This window comes from Globicephala melas, chromosome 16 (genome assembly GCF_963455315.2).
Source record: "Globicephala melas chromosome 16, mGloMel1.2, whole genome shotgun sequence".
Classification (NCBI taxonomy): domain Eukaryota; kingdom Metazoa; phylum Chordata; class Mammalia; order Artiodactyla; family Delphinidae; genus Globicephala; species Globicephala melas.
In genome coordinates, this window is record NC_083329.1 from 36,458,197 (window position 1) to 36,480,109 (window position 21,913).

At 41.3% G+C, this 21,913-nt stretch overlaps 1 protein-coding gene across 2 annotated transcripts in view; it reads left to right on the forward strand.

The window, feature by feature from the left end:
* Nucleotides 1-21,913, forward strand: part of SLC16A12 (solute carrier family 16 member 12) — an 88,926-nt gene that overhangs the window by 56,670 nt on the left and 10,343 nt on the right. The window contains exons 2-4 of one of the 2 annotated variants that reach the window (XM_060286500.1): nt 8,460-8,708; nt 19,080-19,183; nt 21,750-21,893. In XM_060286500.1, coding sequence (XP_060142483.1) covers nt 8,599-8,708; nt 19,080-19,183; nt 21,750-21,893 — 358 coding nt within the window. In that variant the 5' untranslated portion in view covers nt 8,460-8,598. The remainder of the gene's footprint in view (nt 1-8,459; nt 8,709-19,079; nt 19,184-21,749; nt 21,894-21,913) is intronic. The other variant, XM_030865038.2, reaches the window with a different exon arrangement.

The window sequence follows — 21,913 nt, forward strand, 5'->3', positions numbered from 1 at the left end:
ACAGATAAATAAATTGTAATATATCCATAAAACAGATTACTATTTAGCAGTAAAAAGGAATCGAGTACAGGTATGCACAGCAACCTGGATGAATCTCAAAACATCATCATACGGGCTTCCTTGGTGGTGCAGTGGTTAAGAATCTGCCTGCCAATGCAGGGGACACGGGTTCGAGCCCCGGTCCGGGAAGATCCCACGTGCCGTGGAACAACTAAGCCCGTGCGCTACAACTACTGAGCCTGCGTGCCACAACTACTCAGCCTGCGCACCTAGAGCCCGTGCCACAACTACTGAGCCCGTGTGCCACAACTATTGAGCCCGTATGCCACAACTACTGAAGCCACCGCAGTGAGAAGCCCGAGCACCGCAACGAAGAGCGGTCCCCGCTCACTGCAAGTAGAGAAAACCCTTGTGCAGCAGCCAAGACCCAATGCAGCCAAAAATAAATAAATAAATTTATTTTAAAAAATTGTCATAAGTGAAAGAAGCCAGAAGCAAAATAGTCCATATTGTGTGATTCTATATTTACGACATTCTTGACTGGCAAAACTCATCTACATCAACAGAAAGCAAACCAGTGGTAACGCAATGCTGAGGTTGGTGGAGATTGACTGCAAAGGAGCGTGAGGGAATGTTTGGGGTGATGAAAATGTTCTATATCTTGATTGTGGTGGTTTTACATGAGTGTGTACATTTGTCAAAAGTCATCAAAATGTAGACTTAAAATGGGTGTGTTTTATTGTATGTAAATTATACCTCAATGTAAAAAGTTTCTAGCAGGTTTTGCAAGGTTAAAGTAATGTCTTTCATTTAGCTCAGTCTTTTTTGAATCAATAAGCAGCCCAATTGAAGGTTGATTTCTGTATAAAGGTCATTTCTCCCCTGTACTGTGTTCATTCCTCCCTCTCCTGTATGAGTGGTTTGTTTAGGGGAGAATTCATGTGACCTCATGGTAACAGTGGCGGAGGTGGTTGGCATGCAGATCCGTGAATTCTCATTGGCCTAAGCAGAACTGTCCCTAGTATTGGTCACTGGGCATCCTGCTGATGAAACTCATCTTGGTGGTCTCTAGGTAGTGGCTTCTCTCCTCACTGTGTACTGTGATGACATATCTGCTGCTGGTGGAACTTGTAGTTTGTACTCTCTGACTGTCCAGCACGTGGGGAAATTCCTCACCTTTTTTGTTGTAGTTCTTGAGGATCAGCCATGATTTCCATTAGGCTCAGGTTATTGGCCACGGAGTCACTTTCCCCTTGGCCCCAGCCCTGCCTCTCATCTCTTAGCTGTCTTCTACTGAGAACATGAGAGAGCCTCAGATCACTCCTGCGCCAGATTGGCGGTGAGGGACAGTCGGTGGACACTCTCTTGGCTTTCTCTCTCTCTGCCCAGACACATCACAGGCCAAAGGCACCCAGTGAAGCAGTGTCTTCCCATTGTTACCCATGGGACACACAGCACGGGCCTTCTTACTGCAGCTTCCCCCTCAACTGCTCAGGTTCCTATGTCTTCTCTCTATCACATACCTACCCCTGGTCAAGGCTGTAGGGAGTGGGAGACGTGGTCCCTGAGATATCTGGGCAGCTCATCACCCTTCCTTTAAGAAAAATTTCCCCTTCCTCTCTTGGTGTAGGCTTCTGCTCTCCCTTTCTGTGTGGTGAGAACTTCCTCTACAACACAATACTGTGACTTCTTACTTATAAATGGATTTATTCTGGATGGGACCCTTTTCCTTGTTCCACAGAGAAATAAACAATAAGCATAGTCTACCAGGTATCTTAGATATTGGGGAAGAGATACTTAGCAATCAGCCAACTGGTTTAAAGTTTAGACATCAGTAATTTGATGCCCTGTTTTTACAGATTAGGGAATAGTGGCAGAGAGGAAGTGATTCACGCAGGATCAGACGACTAAGTAGTGTCACTTGGACCCAGTAGTCTTGAATCCCACTCTTGGTATCTTTCTGCCACACACCTCTACTTCCCTTTTGTCTGCAAACCAATGTAAAAAGTAAGGATACTGCTAAAGGTTAAGGCACTGGAAATAAGCAGAAAGGATCAAGGAAGGAAAGAACAATGGAAAGACAGTGTTGGGAGCCCACCCAAATAAGCGCCTTTTCTCCAACTGCATACTAACTGTAAGAAGTGTGTAGATTTTCTGATAGAAGGGATCACGTCAGAAAACTATACTGAGGGCAATGTGAAAGATTTGCCCTACAAATGGAGTGCCTTACTGGAAGGTGATCGACTGTTAGCAAGAATTTTTTACACATGATTACGTTTTTGAAAGCAAAGAGGACAAAGTGAAATTGAAAATATATCCCAACCTGTACTGTTTAAGGAGTAACCTTAGAGGAACATCCTAATATAGAGCCTCTTTGGTTTCAAAAATTTTTTTTCCTGAAGCCAAAATGAGATGCAGAATGCAATTATATTTTAGTGGTTGGATGTCAAAATAAAATAAACGGAAGGCTGCTTACTAAAATGAAGAATTGCATGATGGAAATGTACTTTCTTTGCTTATAGTTGTAGGTATTCTCTTAACTCAGTGAAACTTTTCCATTATATTTGTGTCATATCAGGTGGGTTGATTATTTACAAGAGGCTCAGGCTGATATTCTAAGGGGACCACAGGCTGCTCCAAAGTCTCCGGGAAACTAGGTTAGCCTTGTTTAACCTGTGCATCTCTTCGGAATACATATAAATCTATTACATGACCTGTTTTGAAAGAAACTCACATGTTTTGTGAGCAGCCATACACCCCTGAGTTAAGCTGGTGGTTAAACCTCCCCTGCTACCCCACCCCACCCCACCCCCTGCTTCCTTTGGTCGTGGTCACGCACATGAATGAGTGCTTAAGCTGTACCATGGCTTGTTGACAGAAATGCCCAACGACAATTTTGAAATCTGGAGGGCAGATGGGCAAGTATACTGTCCAAAATCCACCAGAGCTACTTATCCCTATTTTGCCTCAGATACAGTGTTGTCAGGCGAGTCCCTTTACTTCTGAGCGCTTCAGCTTCCTCATCGTGGAAAGGGGGGAAATCGTGCCCATCTCTGAGGCTTGTGAGGCTCAAGGGCGACTATTCATGAGGAATTATTAGTAACAGTCTCGCATACTGATGCTTTCAGAGAAGTCCTTTCTCCCCACCCTGGAACCGTGTGAGGATGTTCCTTGTTCTGTGGTTTACCCAGCTTGACTCTAACTTACAACATACCTGTGCTCACTATGCTGTTACTTAACAATTTTTATTTGGATTTATGCAATTATGTTTTTTTGAGAGACCCTCACCAATCAGTTCTGAACTTATAAGTTGTGGGAATGCCAAAGGAGGTTGTCTAAGTGAAACAAATAAAAATGGAATCATCTGGGGATAACGGAGGCAAGGTAAAAATTAATGATGTTAAATATCTTTTAAAGAAACAGAACATTTTATTTTGCCAAAGGCTTGTTACCTTCCCTGTGTCTTCTATGGGATAATCACCTAATTTTCTTTTTTTTTTTTTTTTGCGGTACGCGGACCTCTCACTGTTGTGGCCTCTCCCGCTGCGGAGCACAGGCTCTGGACGCGCAGGCTCAGCGGCCATGGCTCACGGGCCCAGCCGCTCCGCGGCATGTGGGATCTTCCCGGACCGGGGCACGAACCCGTGTCCCCTGCATCGGCAGCATCGGCAGGCGGACTCTCAACCACTGCGCCACCAGGGAAGCCCCACCTAATTTTCAATGTGCAGCGTCAGTAAATAATATGGTTATTTTTAGTCCTGGAGAAACCATACAAAAGAGATTTTTGTGCTCATTATTTACACTGCAGGAGTAACCTGAAATATTTATTTCAGAAAATTATATATAAAATGGTATTGAATGCGATTTTATTTTATTTTATTTTAATTGATGGACTTTATTTTTTAAAGAAATTTTAGGTTTACAGAAAAATTGAGCAGAAAGTACAAAGAGTTCCTGTGTACCCTTTCTCCTTCCCCCACCAATTTCCTCTGTCATTAACGTCTTAGCTTAGTGTGGTACATTTGTTACAATTGATGGACAAATATTGATACATTATTAACTAAAGTCCATAGTTTGCATTTGGGTTCACTTTTCGTGTTCTACAGTTCTGAGCTTTGACAAATGTATAATGTCATGTATCCACCATTATAGTATTCTTCAGAATAGAATGCAATTTTGAAAATGAATTTTTTTTTTTTTTTTCGGTACGCGGGCCTCTCACTGCTGTGGCCCCTCCCGTTGCGGAGCACAGGCTCCGGACGCGCAGGCTCAGCGGCCACAGCTCACGGGCCCAGCCGCTCCGCGGCACATGGGATCCGCCCGGACCAGGGCACGAACCCGCGTCCCCTGCATCGGCAGGCGGACTCTCAACCACTGTGCCACCAGGGAAGCCCGAAAATGAATCTTAATTATACCATCCCACCTAAATTTCTTTTTGCATGTTCTCCCCATTCTTTCTGAGTTACAAGTATACATCTTTTATAGAAGTTTTACATAGCTTCCCTCACATTGTACACACAATTTTAGAGTCCCCTTTTTGCTTTAGCATTGCATCATAAATGTTTTCACATATTACAGTATTTTCTTCTTCTTTATAATTTTAAAGGATTGTCTATCATCCCATTTGTTTGACGTATCATAATTCTCTAGACATTTCCCAGTTGTTGAGCATTTAGGTTGTTTCGGTTTTACGTTATTCATAGCACAGCTATTATTTATTTTGCCAGTAGTGTTCAGCTTCTCTTAAATTGTTTTCTTAGGATAACTTCCCAGAACTGAAATTACTCTTCAAAGAATATGAATAACTTTCTAATCCTTGATCCGTTGCCCTGTGTTGCTTTCCAAAGGGCTGTTGCATAGCACTGCCTGTCTCAGAATTTTTCAACAGCACTGGGCAGCACAGACCGAGGACGGTCTCACACTGTCCACGTATGGGTAGATGGCTTTATAATCTTACATTGAAGACAATTTAACCTTGGGGACTATTCTAACAGAAAAAACTCTGAAGAGGCTAGGACTATAGTCAGCTTTCTAAGCTTTGGCTTTTTCACTTGTACAACCGATCCTATCATTTCGTGACACGTGTTTGTGTCCAATCAGTGAGTTATGACATTGTGTGTGTTTGTCCGCGGGCGCTGGTAGAATCACCAGTGCTAGTCCTATTGCAATTGCCGGAGTGCTAGGCGTCAAGCATGCCATAAACATGACTCACGTATGGCTGTTCAAGAAACTTTGATTTATGGCAACACAGTATAGGCAGAAGTGGAAGATCTTATTGCCTAAAGGAGTCAGGCAGGTGTTGTACATGAGTGAAACGGCACAGGGATTGGACAGTACAGGAGGTCAGGGGCGGGCTGAATGGTCTGTACAGGCGTTATCCAAAGGAAGGGTGTCATACTTGACTCCAACTGATGGCTACCAAGAAGGAATGCCAGACCAGTATCTTTAGCGCTCTCAGTTTTTCAAGACGACTTGGAAATCTGTGGTTTTAGATATCTTAGCTGGTACAGGCTGCTATAACGAAAATCTCACAGCCTGGGTGGCTTAAACAGACCTTTAGTTCTCATAGTTCTAGAGGCTGGGAAGTCCAAGATCAAGGAGCTGGCACATTCAGTGTCTGGTGGGAACCCACTGCCTGGTTCATAGATGCCATGCTTTTACTGTGACATCATACAGCAGAAGGGGCAAAGTAGCTCTCTGGGGTCTTTTATTTTTTTAATTTTTTCAACTTTGCATCCCTTGTTGTATTTCTAATATTTATCTATTTATCCATTCATTCATTCATGCTGCGCTGGGTCTTAGTTGCGGCACACAGGAGCCATTTTCTTGAGAAAGTCATGGTTTTAAAGTAAATTTTTCTTTATTAGACAGTTTTTTTTGTCCATGATTTACCAGGTGGTGCGTGGTCTGTGGTCACCAAACAATGCATGCTTAGTCATATTTGAAATGATGTTTTATTTATTTATTTATAAAGAGCAGATCTTTTTTTTTTCTTTAATATTCATTTTATTTATGTATTTATTTGGCTGTGCTGGGTCTTAGTTGCAGCACGCAAACTCTTAGTTGCAGCATGCGGGATCTAATTCCCTGGCCAGGGATCAAACCTGGGCCCCCTGCATTGGGAGCACAGAGTCTTAGCCACTGGACCACCAGGGAAGTCCCTGATGTTTCGTTTAATCAATATTATTTAAAATTTCTTCTGGTGATCATTATAAAATTGTACCCCAAATTGGGTGATTGGCTCAATCCAGTGGAAAAATCACCTGTTAAAACTCTGATTTAGTCTCTTAAAAAATTCATCCCTAACTGTAATTAAGAAGCTTGATTGACATGCCGAAGTATACCGTAAGAAACACTTGATCTCACAGTTCTTGTGGGACCACATTCAGGCCGCGCTTAGCTGGGCCTGGCTGGCTTGGCTCAGGGTCTCACAAAGCTGCAATCAAAGTGTCAGCCAGAGTGTGTTCTCAACTGGAGGCTCAACTAGGGAAAAAGTCTGCTTCCAAGCTCACTTGGCATGTTGGCAGAATTCATTTCCTTCTGTTGTAGGACTGAGAGGTTTAGCTTTTTGCTGTCACTTTAGCTTTTGAGGCTGTCCTCAGCTCCTACTGGCTACCCATAGTTCCCTGCCACGTGGCCTTCTCCATGGCAGTGTGCAGCACGGCAGCCTGCTTCTTCAAGGCCAGCAGGAGAGTGAGTCGACTAGCAAGGCTGAGTCTTAATCAGCATGACCTAATCATGGGAGTCATGTGTCATCACTTGTGCCATATTCTGGTTAGAAGCAAGTCACAGGTCCCACCCACACTCAATGGAAGGGATTACACAAGGACAAGAACAACAGGATGTGAGACCGTAGGGGTAGCTTAGAAACTGTCTACCACAAGGAGCTGTGTGTGTCTTGCTTATCACTGAATCCTCGGTGTCCAGAATAATGCCTAACACACATTAGATCCTCCATAAGTGTTGGTAGTTGAATGAACTAATGTTGCAGATATTACTTCTCTGAATCATGTGTTGCTTTTTTTTTCCCCCAAGTCTATGGTTTACCTTTTGGTCTTATTTATTACATGTTTTGGTATATAGACATGTTAAGTTTTAATTTAGACAAATCAACAAAATTTTCCCTTGGTTTGTTAACATTACTTTACATCTCAGGGAGTCCTCTTCCCATCCAGAGGTTAGATAATTATTTGCATATGTTTTCTCCTAGATTCTAAATGACTTCTTTTTTACATTTAACTCTGATCTATCTAGAAGGTTAAGAAATAAATGGAGGGACTTCCCTGGTGGCGCAGTGGTTGAGAGTCCACCTGCCAATGCAGGGGACATGGGTTCGAGCCCTGGTCCAGGAAGATCCCACATGCCATGGATCAACTAAGCCCATGCACCACAACTACTGAGCTTGCGCTCTAGAGCCCGCGAGCCACAACTACTGAGCCCATGCACCACAACTACTGAAGCCCACGTGCCCTGGAGCGCATGCTCCACTGCAATGAGAAGCACACGCACCGCAACGAAGAGTAGCCCCCGCTCACCGCAACTAGAGAAAGCCCGCACACAGCAAAGAAGACCCAGTGCAGCCAAAAATAAATAAGTTTATTTTTTTAAAAAAGGAATTAAATGGAGAGTTGTAATGGGAGGTAGCAAATAATCCTTTTTTTCCCCATCCCTCTTTGCTTCCTTATTTAGTTGTATTGAATTATTATGTGATAGCTTCTGGGCTTTCTATTCTGTTTCACTTATTTTTCATTCTCTTCTTGCTTCAATTTTTTCCATCTAAGAATTATAGCATTCTTGGTCAGAAAGGCCAACGCACTTACTGTCAGAATCATTCAGTATAATAATTAAGACATAGCCTAAGCTGTTGTAACAGAAAGACTCCAGAATGGAGAGCCTCAAATAAAGCTGAGGCTTATTTAACTTTGGTGTAACAGTGAGGGGTGTGTGAAGTCGGGAGCTGGAGAGGCACCTCTTCCCCACAGAGTCGTTTGAGGACCCAGGCTCCTTCTGTCCTGTAGCTCTGCCAGCCCCTTGGGCGATGTCTGGGCCTGTGTGGTTGGAACTGTCTCATCCCCACATCCACATTCCAGTCTATGGGAAAGGAGGTGGCGGAAGTCTTAAGAAAGTGCCTTTGCCTTTGAGCTGAGGAACCCGCAGTGGCATGTAATATTTTGCTCATATCCCTTTAGTCTAGACCAAACCACGTTGCCACATCTACCTTCAAGGTATGGTATCCAAACTGTCATCATGGATTTGGCTAAAAGTTGAGAAGATCTGTTATTAAAAAAAGAAGAAGGGGGAGAGGTTCCAAGGACAACTAATGGTCTTTGCACTAGGCCAGTATTCACAGTTAACAAATAATCATATTTAACAGGAAAGTAATAATCATTTTTACCAAGTGAAAAAGTGTCTTTGGATATGGCAATAAAATACAACTATGTCCTGATTTTTGGTTTTAGATGGCCAGTAACCCATGTTCCAGGTAGCATTCTATACCAGTCTTGAATGCCAACAGGAAATCACTGGACAGCAGACCCTTCCAAGATCATAACTGGGCTGTTGGAGTAACTTGGAAAAGAAGAAAAAAGAACTGAAACCATGGCAAAAGTAAATAGAGCTCGGTCTACCTCCCCACCGGATGGAGGATGGGGTTGGATGATTGTGGCTGGCTGTTTCCTTGTTACCATCTGCACCCGGGCAGTAACCAGGTAGGTGGGACTTTCTTCTCGATTTATTATCAGATGACCTGGCTTGTCTTTTTTTCTAAGTCGGCTTCGTTCTAGTTCTGAACCTGTCATTGTGAAAATATATGTGTAAATATATGTTTTGTGCATGTGTGTGTGTTTCCTTTGACTGATCGGATATCTTTTTCTTTGCAAGGAATGTGATTTCCTGACACTTAAAAGTCCTGGGTAGTGGTCTCCTATAATCTCTGCCACATAAACCTGGAGTGTTAGGACATTTTTCAGCTAAATATTATGGCTCTGCCAGACATTTCTTTTCCTAAGCAGCTCATCTCACAAAGGACAAATATATAAGCTCAAAATAGTCCTTGAAAACATCTCGGCTCACCAGAATACTGAGCCGTTGGAAGCTTAAAGCCTAGAGTTTAAATTCTTTTGCTTCATTTTGCACTTGGCTGTGGTAGTGGAGGCTGATTTCTAGGTTGAAGGGCAGAAAGAGCATAAATACAGGGATTCTCTCATCTCATTTGGTCGTGTTTCCTCTTTTCCTTTTACCCAAGGGCATAGCCTTGACTATACTTAAGTTAAACGTGTGTACACTGAGGTTCATTCATCTCATTTACATTTGGAATAAAGCCACACTTGAAATCTGCATGTGCTCGCTCTCTCCTCTAGAGGTGCCTTCATTCTAATTGAACTCTGTTGCTCTTCTCTGGCAACACTCCCTTGGCAGCCAAAGAAACTGATTTGCACTACATATCTTCACTTGATAGCATCATCAATAAAAGCATCGGGCTTCCCTGGTGGCGTAGTGGTTGAGAGTCAGCCAGCCGATGCAGGGGACGCGGGTTCGTGCCCCGGTCCGGGAAGATCCCACATGCCGCGGAGCGGCTGGGCCCGTGAGCCATGGCCGCTGAGCCTGCGCGTCCGGAGCCTGTGCTCCACGACGGGAGAGGCCACAACAGTTGAGAGGCCCGAGTACCACAAAAATAAAAAATAAAAATAAATAAAAGCATCGATGTACCCCCCATAACAAATAGATAATGCAGGAAAGAAGCAGGATGTTTGTTTTTGCTACAATAAGGATTCGTTGATTATGTGTCAAAATAAACTGTAGATTTGTTTAAAATAATATGATGGTTGAGTCTGATTTTTCTCCCATCTGGATTATGGATCTTATGTTCTGGGAGTGAGGAGGTCATAGAGTTAAAAGGCATCTCTTTCATCTTTGTTCTTACATGTGGAAGCTTTCATCATTCCCATGAGAGGAAAGTTCTGGAAGTGAGCTTAGTGCTTCTATAAGAAGGGCAGCTGGGAACCAGAAAAGAGGATTGTGGCTGGCAGCAAAGGCCTGTTTTCAGAGGTCCCTGGGAGAGGCTGAGAGGAGGATCCTGAGCACAATAGGCTCAGAGGAGAAAAGGGTGACACACCAGGAAGCAACCAAGAGAACTGGAGACAGAGACGAGGAAAGCAGCCTGCACGGTGACTTGTCAGTTCAGAGGATCAGTGCCTATTGGGCAGTTAATTCTTTTTCCAGTTTTATGGAGAACTAATTGACATTCATCGCTATATAATTTTAAGGCATACAGCATGTTTTTTTTATTGAAGTATAGTTGATTTACAGTGTTGTGTTAGTTTCTGGTGTACAGCAAAGTGATTCAATTTTTTTATATGTGTGTGTGTGTATATATATATATATATATATATATATATATATAACTGAATATATATATTCTTTTCCATTATGGTTTATTACAGAATATTGAATTTAGTTCCATGTGCTATACATTAGGACCTTGTTGTCTATCTATTTTATATATAATAGTTTGTAAGCATAATGATTTGATTTACATATACTGTAGGTTCAGCTAACATCCGTCTTCTCATATAACTACAATAAAAAGGAAAGAAAAGAAAAAAGATAAAAACTTTTCTCTTCACGATGAGAACTCCTAGGATTTATTCTCTTAACAACTTTCCTATATATCATACATCATTGTTAGCTGTAGTCATCATATTGTTCATGACATCCCTAGTACTTATTTATCTTATAACTGGAAGTTTGTATTTTTTGACCACCTTCCTCCAATTCCCTTTCCCTCCCCACCCCCCGCCTTGGTAACCATAAGTCTGATCTCTTTTTATATGCGCTTGGTTGTTGCTTTAGATTCCACATATATTTAAGATTATACAGTATTTGTCTTTCTCTCTCTAACTTATTTCACTTAGCAGAATGCCTTCAAAGTCTGTTCATATTGTTGCAAATGGTAGGATTTCCTCGTTTTTTTTCTGGCTGAATAATATTCCATTGTATATACATACCACACCTTCTTTATCCATTCATCCATCCATGTCTTGGCTATTAAAAATCGTGCTGCTATGAGCATGGGGTGCAGATATCTTTTCTAGTTAGTGCTTTCATTGTCTTTGGATCTATTCCCAACAGTGGAATTTCTGGATCACATGGTAGTTCTATTTTTATCCCTACTGTTTTCTATGGTGGCTGTACCAATTTACAATCTCATCAACAGTGCACAAGGGTTCCCTTTTCTCTGCATCCATACCAGCATTTGTTATCTCTTATCTTTTTGATGATGACTATTTTAATACGTGTGAGGTAATAGCTCATTGTGGTTTTAACTTGCATTTCCCTAACAACTAGTGATGTTGAGCATCTTTTCATGTACCTGTTGGTCTTTAGTATATCTTCTTTGAAGAAATGTCTATTTAGGTCCTTTGCTCATTTTTTAAATTGGGTTATTTGTTTTTTTACTATTGAGTTGTGTGCATTCTTTGTATGTTTGGGATATTAACCCTTTATCAGATACATGGTTTGCAAATATTTTTTCCCATTCTTATCACTTTGTTGATGGTTTCTTTTGCTGTGCAGAAGCTTTTTAGTTTGATGTAGTCCTGCTTGTTTATTTTTTATTTTGTCGCTTGTGTTTTAGGTGACATATCCAAAAAACCATTACCAAGACCCATGTTGAGGAACTTTATTCCTATGTTTTCTTCTAGTAGTTTCATAGTTTTGGGTCTTATATTTAATCCTTAAATCCATATCAAGGTAATTTTTGTGAGTGGTCTAAAATATGGGTCTAGTTTTATTCTTTTACATGCAAATATCCAATTATCTCAGCACTATTTACTGAAGAGACTGTCTTTTCTCCATTGAATATTCTTGGCTCCCTTTTCAAACATTAGTTGACGCTTAGGTTTATTTCTGGGTTCTCAGTTCTGTTCCACTGGTTTATGTGTCTGTTTTTATGCCAGTACCAAACTGTTTTGATGAGTACAGCTTTATATTATAGTTAGAAATCAGGAAGTGTGATACCTCTTTCTTAGGATTTCTTTGGCTATTTAGGGTCATTTGTGGTTCCATGTAAATTTTAAGAGTGTTTTATCTACGTCTGTAAAAAATGCCATTGGATTCTTGATAGGAATTGCATTGAATATATAGATGGCTTTTGATAGTGTTGACATTTTAATAATGTTGATTCTTCCAGTCTACAAACATGGGATATCTTTCCACTTATTTGTGTCTTCTTCAGTTTCTTTCACTGATGTCTTGTAGTTTTCAGCATAGAGATCTTTCATGCCCTTAGTTAAACTTACTGTATTTGAGGCTATTGTAAATGGGATCAATTTCTTTATTTCTTTTTTGGAAATTTTATTGTTAGTGTATACAAACACTACTGATTTTTTGTATGTTAGTTTTATATCCGGCAACTTACTGAGTTCATTGATTAGATCTAAGAGCCTTTTGGTTGTGTCTTTAGGATTTTCTATATATAAAATCATATCATCTGCAAATAGAGACAATTTTACTTCTTCCTTTCCAATTCTAATACCTTTTATTAATTTTTCTTGCCTGATTGCCAAGGCTAGGACTTCTAGGACTATGTTGAATAGGAGTGATGAGAGTGGCCACCCTTGTCTTGTTCCTCATTTTAGAAGAAAACTTTCAGCCTTTTACCATTGAGCATGATATTAGCTGTGGGCTTGTGACTTATGGCTTTATTATGCTGAGATATGTTCCTTCCATGCCCAATTTGTTAAGAGTTTTTATCATAAATGGATGTTGAATTTTGTCAAATGCTTTTTCTGTGTCTATTGAGATGATCATACAATTCATTTCTTTCATTCTATTAATATGATGTGTCACATTGATTGATTTGTGTATGTTGAACCATCCTTGCATCCCAGGAATAAATTCCACTTGAACCTGGTGAATGATCCTCTTAATATGCTGCCAATTCAGTTTGCTAGTATTTTATTCAGAATTTTTGCATCTATACTCATCAGGAATATTGGCCTGTAGTTTTCTTTTCTAGTAATGTTCTTTTCTGGTTTTGGTATTAGGATAATGCTAGTCTCATAAAATGAGTTTGGGAGTGTTCCCTTCTCTTTGATTTAAATAATATGCTTAAAGGTTAAACCATACATCTGGAAGGTAAAAATTCAAACAATACAGAAACATATAAGATAAAGCCTTTTTCTCCTCACTTCCTGAATCCCTGTTTCACTGCCTAAAGTTAATCTCATAAATAGTTTCTTGAGATCTGTCCAGAAAATTTTTTAAAAACCTTATGTCCATATATAAAGCATGTTCTTTTCATTTACACCAATGGGATCATATTATACACACTGTTTTGAACTTTTTTTTTGCTTAATAATATCTTTTGGAAATATTTCCATATCAGCACATATGGCTCTACCTCACTGAAAGGTAGGTGCTTAAAATTTCACCATATGGATGTTTCCATAATTTATTTAAAACATTTTTATTGATGGACGTTTATATTGCTTGCTGGTTTTTGCTTTACAGACAATGCTACCATTTATAATCCAGGGCATTTAAAAATCATATTTCACTCTTACCTTGTAACTGATGATGCTTCCTTACACATAAAATTTATATAAGCTTAAAGTTGTGCAGGCTATTAAAGTAGTCGTTCTTATTTATTTACTCCCTCTGTTCGTTAATGTGCATTGCTTACATATTTTTTCTTCAAGACATCTTGTTACCAAACACAATATCTATGTTAAGAATCATATTTCAGGACTTTCCTGGTGGCACAGTGGTTAAGAATCCACCTGCCAGTGCAAGGGATACGGGTTCGAGCCCTGGTCCGGGATGATCCCACATGCCGCGGAGCCACTAAGCCCATGCGCCACAACTAGTGAGCCTTTGCTCTAGAGCCCATGAGCGACAACTACTGAGCCCACATGCCACAACTACTGAAGCCCGTGTGCCTAGAGCCTGTGCTCCACAACAAGAGAAGCCACTGCAATGAGAAGCCCGCGCACCGCAATGAAGAGTAGCCCCTGCTCACTGCAACTAGAGAAAGCATACACGCAGCAACGAAGACCCAACACAGCCAAAAATAAAAAAATAAATAAATTTATATATTAAAAAAAGAAGCATATGTATGTGGTTATTAAATTTTACCTCTGACAAGCCTACTCACATGTGTGGGCAAGAATCTCAGGTGTTACTTCTGAATTTTACATACCTACAGTTTGATATGACTATTCAAATCAGTTGGAAAAAACCCATCAAACAGAAAACAAAATAACAGAACAAGGTAAAAAAGTCACAAGAAATAAACATAGTCCCACAAATGTTAAACCCCCCAAAACAATTTAGTGGAGAGAAGAGATTATGATTTACAACACCAAAATATCTTATTATCATTTGGGGTGCTTTCCTCTTAGTTGTCCTATGTTCTTCCACATTTCCAACTTCTGCATCTCTCTTTTACTAATTCTTTCTCTCAGCTTATAAGCTCAGATTCTTCACACCTCTACTGTACCGTATCTAGCCACGTGCTCCTACATAGATGCCATCTGTTCTTCTTCCTTTCTCATTCACGTTCTTGAAGTTGCTACTCAACCATTTCACTTCTTTATCTTCCAGTGACTTCTCTAGCAACTCTCAGCCTGCCTTCCCTCCTAATTTCCTTCCTTTCGTACCTTGAACCTTGAACAATGTTTAATGAGCACCGCATACATGGAAGCTATGGTACTAGATATTTGGGATTCAATGCAAGATAAGACAGACATGGTCTTTGCTGTCACAGAGCAAGAGTCTAGTGGAAAATACAAACAAATGCAAAGAACATTGCCACACAGTGTGGTAAGGGTCCAGCATGTAGTGGAAATACTTAAGAAAGGTATCAAGCCCAGACTCAGGTAGTCAAGGAAGCCTTCCTGGAGGAGTTGACTATTATCTTGAGACTAAAAGCATGAGGGAGGCTTGCACCAGATGGGAAGAAAGGAGAGATGCTAAGAAGGACCAACTTATGCAGGGTCTCATAAGTCATGTTAAAAAGTTTGAAGTGAGCTTCCCTGGTGGCGCAGTGGTTGAGAGTTCGCCTGCCGATGCAGGGGACACGGGTTCGTGCCCCGGTCCGGGAAGATCCCACATGCTGTGGAGCAGCTGGGCCCGTGAGCCATGGCCGCTGGGCCTGCGCGTCTGGAGCCTGTGCTCCGCAACGGGAAAAAAAAAAGTTTGAAGCATCAGGATCTGATTTGTGTTCTAGTGAGGAGGACACTTGGACCATGGAGTGTAGAATATACTGAAGGCAGCCAAGTGTGAATTCAGGAAAATCAGTTAGGAGGGTTTTGGCTGCAGTCCAGGAGAGAAGTGTTGTCATGAATGATAAATGATAAAGGCAGTGGAGCTCCGTGGCAGCGTTTGAAAGATATGTATAAGGTAGGATAGCAGAATTTGATGGTTGATTAGATCAGTGGTCCTAAACAGGCTGACTTTGCCCTCCGGGGGCACCTTTGGCAGCGTCTGGAGACATTCTGAGCAGGGGCCAGTGATGCTGCTTAACATCCTGCAACGCACAGGACAGCCCCCAGGACAAAGAATTATCAGGTCCGAAATGTCAATAGTGCTTCGACTGAGAAACCCTGGGCTAAGGATAACTTAACTATTTTGATACTGAGGCTATATCCAAGAAATCATTATTCACTTAAATCGAAGGCCTAGTGGTTAGGAGAAAATAATAGACTTTTTGTACTAGTCTAGCAATCTTTAGGATGTTAAGAAACATCGTAGAGTTTCCTGTTATTGTTGTACCGAATTAAAACTAGTCTAAGTCTGTTGCAGTTAGCTCATGCTTTAGAAAAAGTTCTGCAATATTTTAATTAAAGTTAAATTTATACACTCAGCCGGGTAGTTTATGTTATCGTTCTCTGCATTTTCGTTGTGACTATGTTTCAGTACTCCAAACTCTGATATAATTATTAACCTAGCATCGGATCTACTATAGCACGTTGTCTGGTTTCTTAAATCAGTGAAAGGGGAAGGACAACTTTTGATGTCCCTTTGATAGATATCATCCCATACAGTGCTCAGTGTGGAGGACAAGAACGGAACTCTGGTGAATACGGAGGTGTGCCATCTGGAGGGCCTCAGCTGCAGGGTGAACATCAGCTGTCAGTGTCCGCAGGGTCCCCCTCACCTGCGCAGAGCTGCCTCTCGCGAGAGCTCGCCCCTCCAGCGGTGCCCATATCCAATGATTGACGGAGGGAGGTGCGTAAAGGCCCGCCCATTTCCCTGGGGATTGGCTGAGGCCTGTCAGGCCTATATCTGTTTGCCCAGCTCACTCTGCCTAATCCTGCCCACGAGGGTTGATCCCTCTCTGTACTCTGCACATCAAACTCCATCCCAGTACCTTATGGGACTTAGAATTTAGCACCCTATACCAGGGGTCTCCAACCCCCGGGCTGCGGACACGAGCCCGCGGTCTGTTAGGAACAGGGCCGCACAGCACGAGGTGAGCAGGGCGAGAGTGAGCGAAGCTTCATCGGCAGCTCCCCATCGCCCGCATTGCCTCCTGAGCCATCCCCCACCTCACGCCACCCCGCCCCGCTTCGTGGAAAAATTGTCTTCACGAAACCGGTCCCTGGTCCCTGGTGCCGAGAAGGTTGGTGATCGCTGCCCTATACCGTCCCTTTTCTCTTTCCTATCACCAGGACTAGCAACATTATTACAGGGCCTGGTGCAAGATGAAAATGCAGGACCACTTGTTCAAAAGGCAGGGAAAAAAGGGCCGGTAAACGTACTAAAATGGGAAGCTTTTCCTTTTTTCAGCGGTCTCGGTTTTTCACGGTGTTTTAAATTTACTATTTAGTGTTGTTCTGAGTAAAGAAAATGGAAATGTTAAATTAGTAGCACAAATCTGCCGTTCATCTTTATATTACCGGTAGCCCTACCTTTTACTTTCCTTCTGTGTCATCATTTTAAGCATTAAGTGATCAGCTAATCCAGAGAAGCAACACGAGTAAGAAAGGATCTGATAGGAATACTCGGCCCTTTGTCTTTCTTAAAACACCATTGCCTTCTTCTGCATTTGAAGCAAGTTTTCGTTTGAAAGGAAAGCATGGTCTTTCTCTCTCACTCCCCTGTGCGCGTGCTCACTCAGTTGTAGGTGTAACACACTTACCTGGTACTCAGTCTGAGTCTTACTGGACTCCCACACAAGAGTCTACTGGAATTCTGTGTCCTGGGGCATCTCTAAGACTATGTGCAAATGGAAACGCACAGAATTGCAGACTGAAGAATCCGTAGCTCTCTGCTCACATGCATGCTTCATTGTCCCATTGGACTTCACTTACAATATGCAAATTCAAAGATAAAATTATTAGGAATTTTAAGACAGTGACAGCTGAGTTGAACCAAGTTTAATGCTTCTGAGTGCCAGATTCTGTGCGACTGTATAGGTTGTATGCCCATGAAGCTGGACCATCATAACACAGCAGTCCTGATTCTCTTCCCCCTTCTTTAACTTTTCCATCACTCACTTTTACATCCAGCAGCAACTGGAGAGGAAAGAGAGAGTAAAATAACAGGTTATTAGGGGCTGCTGAAGCATAATGAGTTGGAATGTGGTCCTATCCAAGGAGACAGATATCCTCCTATCTCATCTCCAAGCTGCAAGGCCTGATTTCTTTCCCTGCTATCACGGAGCTCTAAAAGCTTCCTGTCTTGAATTATCTGTGTGCGGTTCATTCCAAACTATTGCTTCTGGATCACTTATGTCTTGTTTTTCTTGATTAATTAGCTATTTTTCAGCATAAAAATTTTTCTGTCTCTGTTTCTGTCTCTGTCTCTGTATATACACCCCCATACGTATGTATATACACACACACAGATAAATTTCTGATTGTATAAGAAATCAGGTTCGCTGTAAAATAATTCAAAATGCAGAATAAAGACAAAAAATCATTTATAACCTCACCATGCACATATAATGACCGGATACATTTTGGTTAATATGCTTTCAGTCTTTTTCTAGTTACATGAAGTACATTTTTATAAAAATAAGCCCTTACTATATGAGCTATTTTGTAACTTACTTTTTTACTTAGCATTATATTGTGAATTTATTTCCAAATCAATAAATACAAAGCAAATCATTTTTAATACCTAATAATATTTCATTTTATTGATGTGCTATAAGTTACTTAACCAGTCCCTTACTGACGGACATATATGCTGTTTACAATATTTGGCTATTATAAATAGTTCTCCGGAGTATATCCTTTTATGTGTATCTATTATTATTATCATCACCATCTGTTTATTAACTTTGCTTAAAACCTAGAAGTGAAATTGCTGGGTGATGTATAATACTTTATTGTCAAGTCTTAACTTGTATAACAACCTCTTAGAAGTTTCAGATGTTAGTGAAACAGTATGATGAGTAACAATCCATGTGTCTGACCTGTCATCTTTTCCGTAAGACCTTCCCTACAGCAGTGATCTTCGCAACCACTTGGTTTCAGCAGCCACTCTAGTGGGTGAACACTTGTTTCTTTTTTTCTTTAATTAATTAATTAATTTATTTTTGGCTGCGTTGGGTCTTCACTGCTGCGCGCAGGCTTTCTCTAGTTGCGGCGAGCAGGGGCTACTCTTGGTTGCAGTGCGTGGGCTTCTCACTGCGGTGGCTTCTCTTGTTGCAGAGCACGGGCTCTAGGCATGTGGGATTCAGTAGTTGCGGCACACGGGCTCAGTAGTTGTGGCTCAAGGGCTCTAGAGCACAGGCTCAGTAGTTGTGGCTCATGCGCTTAGTTGCTCCTCAGCGTGTGGGATCTTCTTGGACCAGGGATCGAACCCATGTCCCGTGCATTGGCAGGTGGATTCTTAACCACTGTGCCACCAGGGAAGTCCTAAACACTTGTTCTCATCCCTTAGAACATCTCAATGGTTAGCTTCTGATTTCCCACTTATTACAGGCCAGCAACGTACCATTGAAAATCAATTAAAAGCCCTGGAGACTGGAACAGATGATTGAACCAAAACTTGAAACTCTCAATCGAATACATGTTCATTCTTTTTTTTTTTTTTTGGTATAAAATGTTTGCACTTTTTTTTTTCAGATGTATTTCAATTTTTTTTGTGGACTTCCAGACATACTTCTCTCAGGATTATGCACAGACAGCCTGGATCCATTCCATTGTAGACTGTGTGACCATGCTCTGTGGTGAGTATCTCCAGGGATAGATAATTACTGGCTACCCTTGAACTATACATGACAGTGACCTTCCACTGCCTTTGATGACCAGTTTTTCTGAGTAGAAGGGCTATGATTAAAAATTGGCTAAAACCATCTAAAAAGAAAAGTACGATCCTGCATTTAGCCAAACTCCCCCAGATGTGCTTTTGCAGTTAACATTCTTGGCTGATGTCAGATGGACCAGGTAGTGAATACAGTCAATTGGACACATACCTATAGAGATAGGGAACTGGGCAATCACAGTACTTGTCCTGATTTTGGACGCAGTTAACCGTACAGTATATGCTTGCTTTCTTCTGAATGCTGTGGTCCCCTCATTCTCCAGTCACATAAACAGCCATTGGAAAGTACCATGAGCCGTTTCAATGTGATCTCCTTATATGAGTGCCAACAATGTGTGCATCACGTCTCAAGTCTTGTTTTCATTCTCATCCCTTCCCAGAGGGTTCAAAATTTGGCTCGTTTTTCATGCATCAATCTTCATTCTTAGGGAAGTATTGTAGAAGGATAGAAAGGTGCAATCATGAGATAAGCACATTCACTATGGCTGTAGTTTTCATCGAGAGCCACACAGGTGCTACGTACGGTGTACAGAGTGTTCTCAAGATTCATGGAATCTCTCATCGATCTAAGGAAAAACTAACCTTGAGAGTTTTCTTTTTAAAACTTTCCAACCAAAGTTATTAAATGAGTGCCATAGAAATTTTCTGCAATCGGGTCAAATCAAAATGATCTATTTGCAGACGAGACCCATGTAATCCTTTCGTTTAGGTGACTCCTGAATATTTTAGAAAACTGTTATCTCTTCAGGCCATGTCTTAATGGCAAAAGAGAAATACTATATTATTTGGTATCATAAATAATGTCATCTATGCCATTCTAGGTACTGATGCATATTTATTTTTAGAAAAATGTACATAATCAGGAATTGGTTGATTTGTGCTGAAATGTATTTCCTTGGTTGGGAGGAATTTGAGTGCAATTCTAGGTTTCATGAGATGGCTAAGTAGACGCTACTGATAACGCAGGAAGGTCATAAGGGATCAAGAAATCATATTTTCAGGTTTTTTATTTTAACCAGTAAGATGATCACCTGGTTTTCAGGGTCAGATGATTAGGCACAGCCTTTGTGTGAGCATGCCAAGACAGCCGTGTTTATCTTTCATGGAGGATACAGGTGATTCATTTCTCTCACTGATATCTTTTGGAGAATATTTATAATCCCTCAAAGAGGAATAAATGGCCTTCAGTGACCACAGTGGTCACAATGACCATGTGAGGCATTGAGCTAAGAGCGGGGTCATGTTAGATGCAGAATATTTAAATTCTGCAGAATCACATCTGGGACACCCATTGGGGTCATATTTGTCCTATGACGAACAGGGAAGTGAACATTTTTCATTGAGTTTAGTATACATTTTGTCACTTTCCAATAGCCACAGCAGCATCAGTCTGAAGAATTAGATATATTTTCAGGAGATTTGCTCATTCCTATTCTCCAGAGGTTATATATGCAGCCAGCCACTATTCTAACTAGATGGGATATTAAGCTGACGACTGATTCTATCGTGTACATTTGTGTCACACCCAATTTTAACCTGATCGATATAAAAATTATACTCCACAGATACCTAGAGAATTGGCTCTTCTGATCTTGTTACTAGGAGTACTGGTGTCAGCATGAATTATTCTTCAGAAAGAAATTCACATACATTCCTCACCCATCATCTCTGCCATCAGTCTGAGAGACCCAAGGAGCCAGAATAACAGGGTGAAATAACCCTGCACTCGGTGTAAGGTTCCCTGAACTGTATAGTTCTTGGTGATCTTGGGTATGTCATATTCCCCTAAGCTTCAATTTCTGTTTGGCCTCTTCCAGCTTTAATTATTAGTCTATAAGCCTGGAAGTTGGCACAATTCTGACACATTGTTAAACCACAAATAGAGTGAGGCCAACCAAAATGTCATCATCTCATTTCCTAGATTTTCTGGACTTTGATTTCTCATCCACAGGGTTTCCAAAAGCCTGGAAACAGTGCCAGATTGTGAAATTTGTCTATGATCTCTCTGCCTGGCCTTTTCCTGCATAACACTGCTGGCCATGCCATGTTGCCCACTTTCCTTTTCTACCGTTTACCTGTCATAATTATTGTTAATTGTGTATGATCAACACTATATGAAACATACAAGGCACATCGCTGTGCCAGTGACATGTAGTTTAAAGGAGCTGATTCACTGTTTAAAAAACACCACATAATCCTGGGATCATGGCTGTCATAGAATGGAGATGTGGAATGAGCCGTCAAACGCCAGTCAGGAGATGTGATCCTAATTCCAGCTTTGCTACTTATTCTCTGTGGGACCATGGACAAGTCACTTCCTCTCTCCTTGGTTTCCGAATCTGTAGAATGAGTGGGGCGGGCTCGAGGCTTTGAAGATGGATCGTTCTCTGCTCTGCCAACGCAGCACCCACAGCCTTTCCACAGTGCCCTCAAGGCCTTTGTGTTGAACCTATTTATTATTGTTTTTGAAGCTCCACTTGGGAGTGTTGTCAGTAACCATTTTTCCTGTCAAGTGGGAATCATGCTGGGTGGCTTGCTTGCATCTACTGGTCTCATCCTGGGCTCATTTGCCACCAGTCTGAAGCATCTCTACCTCACTCTGGGAGTTCTTACAGGTAAGGGCACTTCGTACCAC